At 36.4% G+C, this 12581-nt stretch overlaps 1 protein-coding gene across 1 annotated transcript; it reads right to left on the reverse strand.

Annotated features, from left to right (window-relative positions):
* Positions 1 to 209: 209 nt before the first annotated feature.
* LOC110047428 (ubiquinone biosynthesis protein COQ9-B, mitochondrial-like) lies at positions 210 to 12232 on the reverse strand. Its single transcript, XM_020753176.2, has 9 exons — positions 12124 to 12232; positions 9502 to 9571; positions 8838 to 9176; positions 5815 to 5899; positions 4408 to 4512; positions 3990 to 4041; positions 3305 to 3408; positions 2323 to 2376; positions 210 to 343 (listed from the first exon to the last, which is right to left on the reverse strand). Exons 1-9 carry the CDS (start codon positions 12185 to 12187, stop codon positions 305 to 307), a joined length of 912 nt encoding a protein of 303 aa, XP_020608835.1. The 5' UTR covers positions 12188 to 12232; the 3' UTR covers positions 210 to 304.
* Positions 12233 to 12581: the final 349 nt, after the last annotated feature.

Raw genomic sequence — 12581 nt, forward strand, 5'->3', positions numbered from 1 at the left:
GGGACAATTTATTAACTACCAGTCAAATCATTATATATGCCATTCTAATCTTGCGTCTAAGAACGAACTTCGACAATAAAATGACTCTCCATATGAAAACTACAGCACTTCACAATAACTGACCGATGACACCAATAAGATCATGATCAAAAAGGACTTAGAGAGCTCTATTATTATCCTGCATGCGCAGTTATCAAAAGCACACCACATGATTAACATCGTTGTTTAATATCTTGTCGTTAAGATTAAAGAATCCCTTTGAACTATTTCAATATATCTTAGCAGGAACTCTTAAGGCAGTATCTCATCTGTTTCGACTGTTCAAACCACTCATGTTACGCACCTGAAATAAAGTAACAATAACATGTAATGTTATAACAAATTAAAACAGTCATATTTAGCAATACATATTACTGAAAAATTGAACAGTGCATCTCAATCTTTCAATTTAGGCTTGGCTAGTTTCATTCTTATTTTCAGATTACGATATAAAAAAACACAGGAAAAAGACCTTAAGCAATCGGAGTTGAAAAAGTTCAAACCATTGCAAATTTCAACAAAAAGATTAAGGTATTAAAAAGAGAATTCCAGACAGTTCAATTTCAGCTTCCGTGAGTTTGGCGAAGTTTCATGGGCATAAATAGTAAAATATAAATTGCATTGGAGCTTAGCATGCTGGTCTTGAAAATAATCAGTTACTTCGAGTACATTTGTGTTGTCACGCTGCCAAAATGTTTTGGGACTCACTGTCTTTGGATGAGAGATCTTTGAAGGCTTTCAAAACTAAAAACCTAACTAAACTGCAAAAGATATGATATAGCAGAGAAAAGGTAGCAATTTGTATTGGATTGACACCCAAATCCCTTGAGAAAAGGAAAGTTTCATGATCATTCATTGTTTTTATCCAATTGAATTTTTAACTAAACTGAGAGATGTGTGCCATGCCACACGTGAGCAGCTTAATGAAAGGAAATTTCACCAGGGATCATGTGCATACAACAATCCACAAATGAAAATGATCAGATCTTGTTGCAGAGGAAATTGCAAGTTAGAACTCTACTCTGGCAAATTTTCTGACAAAGGTTTGCATTAGTTTGTGGATTTTACAGCAGCCTCTTATCGCGCCAGCTAGTTTTGAACTCATGCAATTATCTCCACAAAAAAATGATTGTTTTTCACACAGACTTGAACAAAAGCTTAATGAGCTTGTAAGGGATGCACCTTATCCAATGGGGATAAATATTGGGCTAGAGTATTATCTATTTGATCACTGGATAGTAACTTTCCTGACCATCATAATATATACAACTGGGTTGCGATTTCTGAATATAAGCATATTACTTATGTACTCTAATAACAGGACTTCCTTTGATACCAGTGTTTATTACACTGACGGGGTTATCCTGTATAATTATTATTATTATTATTATTATTATTATTATTATTATTATTGTTGTTGTTGTTGTTATTATTATTATTATTACTATTATTATCTTTTTGACCAGATAGTGTTTAGCGTAAACAACATCGGAGGGGCTAGCACATTCGAATTCGGAGGTTTTTGTTTCTTGGTATCATATTCAACCCATGTTGCAATTAAAAATTACTCCACAACAGTTTGTAAAAAATGCATTACAACGTAACCAGCTCCCAGGTGGTTTTATAGCTCAGTTGGTGGAGCACTGCACCGTTATCGCAGAGGTCATGGGGTCGAATGCCATTCAAACCTGAATTTTTTTTTCACGCTTTCATTTCATGTTGCCGTGCGTCTACTCAATAACAGATCACAGATGACGTCAAAATGTGGTACGAGTAAAAACGTGGCACACCCTGAAAAGATGAAGCAACGGGAATGTCCGATCACAGAAGCTTTTTGGAATAGCGTTCAGCAATTTTTCGTCTCTGTTGATTTAATACCAGTCTTACAAGTTTTAACTTTATGCAATGTTTCGGTCTCAAAGGAGAGACCTTATTATTTGACGCAATTTCATTAAAACAGTGTTCAACTGTCGGACCATTTATGATGCAAAAAGTATCATTTGACATGCTTTTGCGATTTACTCGAGATCAAACCTTCACAATGTTATTATTTTTGTATATTCTACTTGCCACACATCGTAGTTTTTAGGGCGTTGGTATAAGCTTTTCATATCACATCTGGTTCGCGATAAATTCATGAAAAATTCACGAGAAATTCATGTAACGAGACACCTTATTAAGTTGTGTGTACGACTGCGATTATCAATCATACTCTCACATCTTTCGCCGCATTTCCAGTAAATGAACTATAAAAGATTCACTTGTAAATCCAGTTTAACTTACTGTGGTAAAGGCTGCAGATAATAGTTCAGCTGCATCTGATCCAGCCTTTTCCAACTAAGAGAAAACAATACAAGAACATTGCCATATTGTTACATGTAATTAGAAAACACCCTCCACAAAATTAACGCTTGTGCTAAAAGCATCACTTCTACTTAACAATAAATAATATATGGAGAGCGAATAATCTAATTGATGTAGCATACATGTAAGTCTAGAAGCCGTTCAAAACTAAATCCTAAATCCTCTTCGCAGACACTTCGAAAGCACAAAGAAGCGGCCAACGTTTTGTTAACAACCGCACCTTGCTACAACAGAATAGATACATGTAGCAGTAGTGAGTAACGAGGCCAATAAGAGAACGGCAAAGACATAGTTTATTTTACTTGGACAACACACTTAGTGGGTCCCATAGATTTGACTTATAACCAGAATCTACAGGACGCACAAGCTAATTTACAGGAGCGCCAAGAAAACGAAATAACAAAGTAAAAATGTATGTACAATTAAGACCATAATTGTTCGTATTCTCGGTATAGGACTGGGACTAGCTTGCAACTAACGCTAATGCAGGGATTCTTTTCAAATGTAAATGACATCAATCTCTTTTAGTGATATTCCCCTGCATGAGCCCCATTACCAGAAATGTAGAAAATACTCGCCTGCGGCTCGTGTTTTCCACATTTCTCGAGTGCAGAGTGGAATTATTCATTTCTGAAGTGAAGTACATGTACGCTTTAACAAAAGTTCAAGTTGTTGTTATGTTGTTGTTTTTTAGTAGTTGTGAGCATGCGCACAATTTACACAATGTAAAGCTTCCAAATTAGGTATACACTCTCACTACAACCCCAGATTATAACATTACTGAGACTGAGTATTTGACACACAGCAAAGATGTGACTTCTCAAAAGAGTACAAGGCAATGTAAATGTAACTAACATTCGCAAAAACTATTGTTTTCTTTCAGTGGGAAACAATCACTTACTGTTGTTTTTGCACTGATAAGCAAACCAATATCTGACATCCTTCTGTCAAGAAAACTCCACGTTTCTTCAAAATCAGGAGACCTATCACTAACCATATAAAGTTCTGAAACAGTATTAAGATTCAAAATATCATCAGATTGTCACTTTGATGCAACTCAATCCCTTAAATCGCATCATGGGTGTACTTTTGCGATATGTGGGTTTTCACAATTCAACATTCATAGATGTAGCTGTAAATCAAAGAGGCTAGAGCCACTCAACTTGGAAAATCGCTTGTCTGTAGACAGTGGCAATTTTGACGCTACCAAAATGATTTGTTAAGAACATTTTGAGTAAAAAGATCTGGCTTATCCACTTGTAAATGGTTTAAACCCAGGAGTATCAGTAGTTCGTATAGTGTGATCGTCCGGGTGAGGGTAGTTCTGAAAAGAACTGTTGTTGGTGACTGACGTTTCGACAACCTGACCGGAAGTCATCTTCATTCACTTGACTCTAAAGATGACTCTGAAGATGACTTCCGCTCAGGTTGTTGAAACGTCAGTCGCCAACAACAGTTCTTTTCAGAACTACCGTCACGCGGACGATCACACTATACGAACTAATTATCCATGTGTATTTACAGTAATTGGCAACAATATATTCATTGGCAGGGAGAGGGATATGCACATTGTGCAAGTTACTAACCTGTGGAACCATAGAGCCCAGCCAGCACTCCTCTCTTTGTGTACCAGTTTATCTGCAAAACATCACAAATAAATCACCCAAGCTGAAGATTATCCAAGGAGGAAACTTGACTGTTAGCCTTACAGTAATTGACTGTTTGGTTCAATATATCAAAAGTTATTAGCATTATATCATTATCACTTCTGGGTAATTATCATGAACCTTTACTAAGTGGATATAAGAGGTGGTTCAAACTGATCTTGAACAAGAAATTAAGTATCAAATAAATGTTATTCAATAAGCAGAACTACTGTTAGAAAACATTTTTTCAAAGAAAAAAATTAATGTACATTAATGTATAGACTCTAAGAACTATGAAATATAATATATTATAATAATTATTATAAATACAAATGAATTCACCATGTTGAATACTTACATCTGTAGAGGTATCACCAGCATGGTACCATATTTCATCCACCATGTATGCAACATTTTTCGTGGCATCTGGAGCATTCTGAGGCAATAGCATCAAACCCATTGCCTACAAACAAATAATTACAACAAGTTATTATATGTCTCAGTTAGTAAGCATGCTGTGATTGGTCAATTTAGCAGGCCGTACTTTACTGTATGGCCAGCTAGCTTTTGTTGCCAAAAAGTTTCATGATTTATCACTAAGTGTTCCTAACTTTTATAACACGTAAAAGTTTTAAAACTTTCTTTTACCTCTGAAATTGTGTAAATAAAACCTGCTAACGACTTAAGAGTCACTTAACAACAATTTCAAATTGAATCGTTTTGTGCGTCAGAAATTTGAAGCCGTTCTGCGTGAATAGAAATCATTACTGAACCCCTCAGATGCAGTAGAGATATAATAAATATCTTAATAACCTCGTTTTCCCTGTTCATATTGTTAAGTTACGGATCCTTGTTTTTTCCCCTTCAATTTACATGTATAGCCTGCACACTTCATGCTTGGGCCATAAATCGATGGGGTAAAAACTTGGTCCATAACTTACAGTACGGCCCTTGGACTCGGTTAGTAAGAGGTATAATCACCCAGATTTAAAGTTTATTTTAGTGTATCTCATATTTCAGTTGTTTTTTTTTCATATAATCGTCGCATATTTGAGAATCAGTTTCTATATTTTTAGTTTTTAACATGTCATCTTTTTATTCTGTAAATATTTATATGAGGGCCACTGGTTTTTCAGTTACTACTGTTATGTGCTACCCTCAATAAATAAAGTTGATTATTGTCATTATTATTATTATTATTATTATTATTATTATTATAAAGAGTTATTAATCCAATAAAAATAAAATTTCATTGACTTTTTACAATGCAACATTGGCATAATTGTACACTCAAAAAAGTTAACAAAACATCATGTTACTGTTCACATAAATTATAATAATGTAGAAAACAGTCCTAAGAAAATATGCGTGCTGATTGGTTAAAAAGCGTGTTTCTATAACTTGATAGAAACACAGAACTAGCACGAGCTGTTGACGTAATGACGGCATGAGCAGAGAGAATTTACATTTTGATTTAATCAAAGTTAACAAGATGTTTTCCTTTTTTCGTCGCGGTGTTTTCTAAGAGAAATAGAAAATATGTTCTCCGTGTTTCTATTGAGTTATAGAGCTATTTCTTAATTAATTTGTGTGCAATAATTATTATAGTATTATCATGTTCATGAGGAAGTTAAGACTAAAACAGCATCTAGAGCTACATGGTTTTTGTAATAGTAGTGAAAATGGTTCATTTTAGAAAAAAAGGTCCAATTAAACAGAATATCAAATCCACAATTTTTAAACTTTGATTGAATCAAGTCATTACCTGAGGCCACTGACCAATGTAAGGAATAAGCATTCTAAGTCGTACTTCAACAGCGTCACGGATAATCAAACGGGAACTTTTGCGCCTGAAGGGAATTTATTCTCACTATTAAAACATACATTGGTTACTTACAATATTAATAATTCTCAAGAGTTACATTTTGGTTAACTGTAAACTGTCAACTGCAGGTTAATGAAAGTACCAATAAGTTATTCCAAACAATGTATAAGCAAATTACAACTCGATGTGTTGTTTAGTCCAATGCAACAACTAAGGTTCTGTACATGTAGTATAATACATTATACTTAATGTACATAAAATAGGACGCTAATAAAGGAATGTGGTGTTTTACTGTTGTTATGTTGGGTTGCTGTATCTTTCTATATAAATTTAAGTGTCTATGACAGATGTTTTTTTTATTTGTTTCATGGAATCTACAAGATATTGTGATATGGAAATTGGAAAATAAAATTGGATATCATTGTTATTTGACTGCATTAATTTGCTATCTAAAAAGGTAAAATTTCACCTCCAGGGTCAGAAACCGCAGGGGATTAGCACCTGGGACTAGTCAGGCTGTGACATCAAAACAAGAACATTAGCCTACTTATCTTTTGTAAATGTTTACAAAATTTAAAATTGGAATTACTCTTGATTGCCTAATTCATGGTATACATACATGTATTTCACTTATTTTTTCATTCCTATTTGTTTGGTTTGAAAATTCGATGATATCCAACATTATTTTTCAATTTCCATATCACAATATTGTGTAGATTCCATAAAGCACATAAAAAAATATCTGTCATAGACACTTTAAGTACATGTAAGCTTACGTACAACCCACAAAATTCATGTGATACACACTGATGATGAGATCATTGTAAATACATTTAATCAATTTCCTGATCAGTACTAAAAGCCAAAATGTACTATGAGCAAACTCATAAATTTCCTGGTACATGATGACTGACATGAGCTAACCTCTGCGTAATATGAAATTACTCTTTTCATAAAAAAAGTTATGTTTTAAAGAGGAAAACTTAATGCAACAAGCGAAGCTTCTTTAACTGAAAATAGGTCATTCTGATGGCAAACTTTCACAAAGATCTTTTCTCCTTACTTCATGCCCACAGCAGAAAGGTTATTTTAAAACTGTTTACCAATTTGTATGACAACGCTGACAAACATACATGCAAGCCAACCTTTTCATTACCCTTTCCTAAATTTCTCTGCAACACCTATGTCACCATTGTATGACATACACATCAACAAATGAGATTAACACTTTTCCCAAACAACAAATGAACCAAAAACCATCACAGTTGGGTAACACCTAGGGATGTCAAACAATATACAGGGTTAGGGTTATGTACATGTACATGTATGTCCCCGCAAAACAGTGGAATTGACAAGGGAACTTAACAGATAATCGACCAACCTTAATTTGCATAATCTCATCTACCACTACAATCGCACCTTACTTGAGCAATCCACGGGTTAAAAAGGAAAAAGTTAAATATATTGTATGTAGTATACAAATTTTCCCTATTTCAGACCCCATTTCCTACCATAGGAAACAGAATTAATGAAGGAAAAAATCAAACACAAAAAACATTGAAGGGAGTCTTTCTGAAAAATATTCCAAAGAAAGATGAAACGCTGTAATAGATCTTCAAAAACTCATTAAAATAACTCATCAAGTTTAAGCAGAGGAAATAAGATCTGAAACAATGGTTTGGAATTAAGCGTTAAAAAAGAAAAAGAAAACTAGAACCATACAAGTTTGGATACATATTCGTATAATCTATTTAGTATTCAGTCTTCTCCTTAGTTTTATATTTATCAAATACTCAAGAGAGTGCTTCATCGTTTATCCAAATACATGAAGTTGCAAATACCCCACCTGTACATGTAACAAGTGTTAACTTTGTTATCAGATAGGAACATTGTACTGTGACTTAAGAGCAATTCTAGTCAATTTTACCAGTGAAAAAGAAATTGCTCTGTTTCTATTTTAGGAAGGATGCTAGTCAGACCCCTGCCACAATGGTCTCTATGCCTTGCCATTAATATGGTAGCTTGCATACCTTTAAGACCCCTAGAGCTATGCCAGCTGGGGCGTTCATGCCCCTGGCAGGTTCAACCATGCTGAACAAGTCTAGGGTGTGGAACCAGACAAAATTAGACACCCTGGCACTCCAGGCTGGGGGTTGGGCATAGGGCTAACAACCCTACTCCCAACAAAGACTAAATGTTACAGAAACCTACATGTACAGCAGAACCAAAGCTGACGCTCCAGAAACATCGCAGCACAAGCAACTTGAGAGCCTAGTTTCTGTCGCCATAGGAAAAGATCAAAGTTGGCTTAGGAATGTATGCATTATGCATCAGACTGGCAAGCTGGCTCAAGTCGTAAAGGAGATGGACAGATACAGAATGGAGGCAATCAAGATGAGTGAAGCAAGATAGACAGGACCAAGAATGATAAAGGAAAGATTTGAGCACAATCCAGAGCATCTTCTGGCCAAATGTCATCTTGAACGACAAATTATGCCTCTGGATTGGCCATGTCCTCAGGATGGAGCCACCTGCCACCCCAAGTCACCGTGCAATGGACTCCATCCTGGAAAAGAGCAAGAGGAAGACCAAAAGAGACCTGGGCATGAACAGTAGAGAAAAAGATGTGGGCAGACAGAGCCAGCTGGGGAGAGCTAACAATGAAAGCTAAAGATAGAAAACAGAGGCAGTTTTTGATAATGGCTTCATGTGCCCAAGGGCACAAAGAGGATTGAGTGAGTGTGCTCATGCCCTTGGTCAGGTATCCAAATTACTGCAGCTATACACTGTAGTTTAACTATGATTTTCTTGACTTCAGTTCTATTTTGTGTTTTGTAACAAATTCTCTTTTAATTATCATCTTTCAATTTATTCTTAATTATTTTTTACTTTTGGGTGAGGTCAGCCAGGAATTTAAAATTTTTGCGAGGGGAGATACTGCACATGTAGGGTATGACACTCACCCTGAGCTTGCAGAAGATTCCTCTGGATCCTTCTGTACTCTTGACTGTGATATAAGGTAATCAGCTAATCTAACATTGCAATCTTCAGTAAAATGAAGCACTAAGTCCCCAGCTCCTCGTGGGAACATGCCTTCAGCCATGGCAGATAGTCCCATAGCTTGTGCACCAGCCTCTATGGCTTCTGAACTCCAACCAAACTCAGGGACATGTTCAAGTGCAGCATTAAGTATACTTCTTCTCATGTCTGCATCTTGTTCTTCTGCATCAAAAAATGTTCCCTCACCATCACCGAAGTGCTTCTCATCCTCACCACTGGTGCTAGTACTGGTTTCTTTATCACTGACAAATAAAGAAAAGTTACTAAGGAAGGTGACTTTCATTAGCAATATACAGTCATGTATTCAAGCATACTGAAAGCAGCCAAGCAAATGCTTAAAGTCTATAACCAGAAAATATAACCTTTGATTACAAGATAATTTATTATGCATCGACAACATTAATTAACAGTGCTTTCATGAAGATCAAGCACTCCAGCAAGTATTAATTCTGTTACAAATTACTGGCTGTTCTCTAAACTACAGAGAAGTTGTTAGGGGCCTCTCATATTGCTCTCTAATTGGTGCTGCATGACCAAGCACATTCACTTACTTAATTGTTAGCTTACCCATTATTAAGCTTTCCTTTCTCTTCTGAGAAGCTTTCACAAGACTGTTGTATCCATCTATTAGATACACCTGTATGTGGAATACAGTAAGTTTAGTACTGTGCATAAAGGTTAAAAGCTCCTTCTTCATGAATATGAACTTACACCCAAATCCCAAGCAAATGTAAGAATATTTCCACCAATGCCTTTTAATAACCTGTACTGTAAATACCAAAATCCAACATCATTCAAGGATGAAATTTCAATCAGGGATCTGTATATTACCTTTTTACAAAACCATTTCAGATTTAGTTTCCCCTTCAGTATACATTGTATGGCAGAACATTTGTTTGAAGGACTAAAATCATTTGTGGAAAGATCTACATTGTAGTCTATAGCCTATCCGTTTTCCATCCTCTTCATTGGTTACCAAGAGAACCCTTGCATACAGCAGCTGTGCCCGCAGTATTTAAGCGACAGCTTGCACTGTCCTCCTGAAACAAAACAATAAATATGCTGTCCTACCGAAACAAAACAATGATAGTCTTTTTCTTCACAGCCAACAAAAATAAAGACATTGCTAAGGTTGATTTGGCCTTTTCTAATAGTTAACTTGAGAATTCCAGGTTTAATTTGATGATGAACAGCCTATTTTGTTCAGAATAACACAACTAATATCTTACTTGGTTACACTTGACGAACTACGAGTGAGTTGCCGCTGACTCATTTTTGGAGCCAAATTAGAAGCATGCAGACACAAAATGTTTCATATTTGTCACTTTTTGCAATTTGATATAAAGTTTTTCCCACCTGCTGAATCCTGATTGGCTAATTTAAACTTCAGGTGCACCAGTTGTATGTAAGGAGAGAGGTCATCTGCCATTCTCTATTTTCCAATTGCCCATGATTCACTCTGTTTGCCCTTCCCCCCCCCCCCCCCCCAGCAAAATTTGCATAAACTGTAGTTGTGAAATGCTCTTGGGAGGTCTGCATATTCCCAAAAGCATTTCACAACTGTGGTTTATGCAAAATTTGGGGGGCCAAACAGAGTGAATAATGGGCAATTGGAAAATAGAGAATTTCTAATTTTTCGCACTGTGTGGAATAACATTTAAACTATCCACAACGTGGCTGATTAATGATGTGAAGTTTATATGAAATAATTCATATATGAACTGCAGTTGTAGATGAAAGTGAAGAATGATCATCGCAGTAAATTTTCCAATTTAAGCAATTGGAAAGAAGAAGCCTGAAAAAATCAGGGCTTCAACGGGATTCGAACCCGTGACCTCCGCGATACCGGTGCGATGCTCTACCAACTGAGCTATGAAGCCACACATTGGGAACGAGGTCAATTTAAATTGAACTCAATAAATTGACCTCGCTCCCAATGTGTGGCTTCATAGCTCAGTTGGTAGAGCATCGCACCGGTATCGTGGAGGTCACGGGTTCGAATCCCGTTGAAGCCCTGATTTTTTCAGGCTTCTTCTTTCCAATTGCTTAAATTGGAAAATTTACTGTGATGATCATTCTTCACTTTCGTGGCTGATTAATGTTACAGCTCATTTAACGTCTGACACTGTCTGGGAGAAAGTTGAATGATCGAGCAGCCCTGTATTTAAAAGTAAGCTAATAGCCCTAGTTCACAGTTAGTGACATAACAATATAAGCATAATGATTACATAAGAAGGACGTTATGTCGTTATGTTGGCAGTGCGAACATCCTGACATAACAACATAATATCAACATAACAACATGAACATAACGACATAAGGAAAAGGCTGATTTTTCCTCATGTCCTTATGTCTGTGTTGTTAGGACGTTATGTTTCTGTGAACAAGCGTGAACATCATCGACATAACAACACAACTGATGAATGCTTAGGAGTTAGCTGAAACGTCTTGCTAAAATATACAAGTCAGTGACAAAAAATGGCACTTTTATCAATTACACAACATAGAACCAATCAATTGTTGAAACCAGTCCACCACCAGCATTATTAGAAATGGCGGCGACTGAGCAAGCATTGACTGTTGCCAAGTAAGAAATATTGACAGCTCAGATAGATGAAGAAGCACTTGCCAAAGTGGTTCAATGCTATCCAATATTGTATGACAAAACTATGAAGGAATTTAAAGACCAAAAGAAGTGTCTCCTGCTCCATTTTTCACCTAGCCTTATGTTGTTATGTTGATATTCACATTACCGACATAAAGGCGATTATGTCGTTTATGTCATCATGTCGTTATTTTGTTATGTCGTTATGTCGCTAGTGTCAATTAGGCTTTACCTGCTTCCTTCGTAAGCTTATTTATGTACAATAGAGGGGCGACAGATCGATGAGACATTGTAAAAATTCTAGTTAATGTTGTAGATGTTTCGGACAGCCCTCGTCATAAAATGCTTTGTGAGTCATTTTCACTAAGTTTAACTCTGCCCTGTCACGAATAGATAACCCGTTTAGATTTATGACATCACTCAAGGTATGCTGTCTTAAAACGCTTACAGCGACTTCAATTTAAAGTAGCCGTAAGAGTTTGATTTGATTTTCCGGACAGGGCTTGACATGATGCCTTACACTATTTTATGGAGATTTTACAGGGAAAAAAGCATTAATGTTAGACTGAAGAACAAGAACTCACCAAACATTCCTGGCCGAACAAGTCGGAGCCCCTTGCACACAGTTCGTAAACACAAAGCCGCCATCTTTGCTTGTCACACTTTGCCCGCGGAGCCTTGGCCAGAGGAAGACACGTGCTTTGATTGGCTAGGAAATAATAATCTTGAACCCAGATCTCCCACGGTACAAGCTCGCTTTCAACTGCAAATTGGCGTGCGAAGAAAAATCCATTGCAGAAGGGTTAGGATGCTTTACTCAGTGACATTTCGAATGTGAATATGTATCCTTTTATACTTATAAGAATGTACGACTTTATTATTTTACAGGCTGTTAACGTTTCAGCCGATATCGGTTAGTCACATGTGAAAATTAATAAGAATTGCAGTGACGGAGTAGTGCTGGGAGCCCTGGGGGCCCGGCCTCCCTTATTTTGGGTAAAAAAAGAATAAATCACAGAAGGAAGAAAAGCCAGCAGGGCAA

The sequence above is a fragment of the Orbicella faveolata genome, unplaced genomic scaffold (assembly GCF_042242905.1).
Source record: "Orbicella faveolata isolate gen_17 unplaced genomic scaffold, um_ofav_v1 contig_3, whole genome shotgun sequence".
NCBI classification, from domain to species: domain Eukaryota; kingdom Metazoa; phylum Cnidaria; class Anthozoa; order Scleractinia; family Merulinidae; genus Orbicella; species Orbicella faveolata.

What these genes read in the sequence shown, in the direction of transcription:
- LOC110047428 (XM_020753176.2), bottom strand. Translation starts at nt 12,187, where the DNA reads ATGGCGGCTTTGTGTTTACGAACTGTGTGCAAGGGGCTCCGACTTGTT. An exon ending in ACATTGGTCAGTGGCCTCAG is followed by an intron (nt 4,513 to 5,814) that starts GTAATGACTTGA and finishes ATTTGTTTGTAG; the next exon opens with GCAATGGGTTTGATGCTATT. An exon ending in TGGGCTCTATGGTTCCACAG is followed by an intron (nt 3,409 to 3,989) that starts GTTAGTAACTTG and finishes ATACTGTTTCAG; the next exon opens with AACTTTATATGGTTAGTGAT.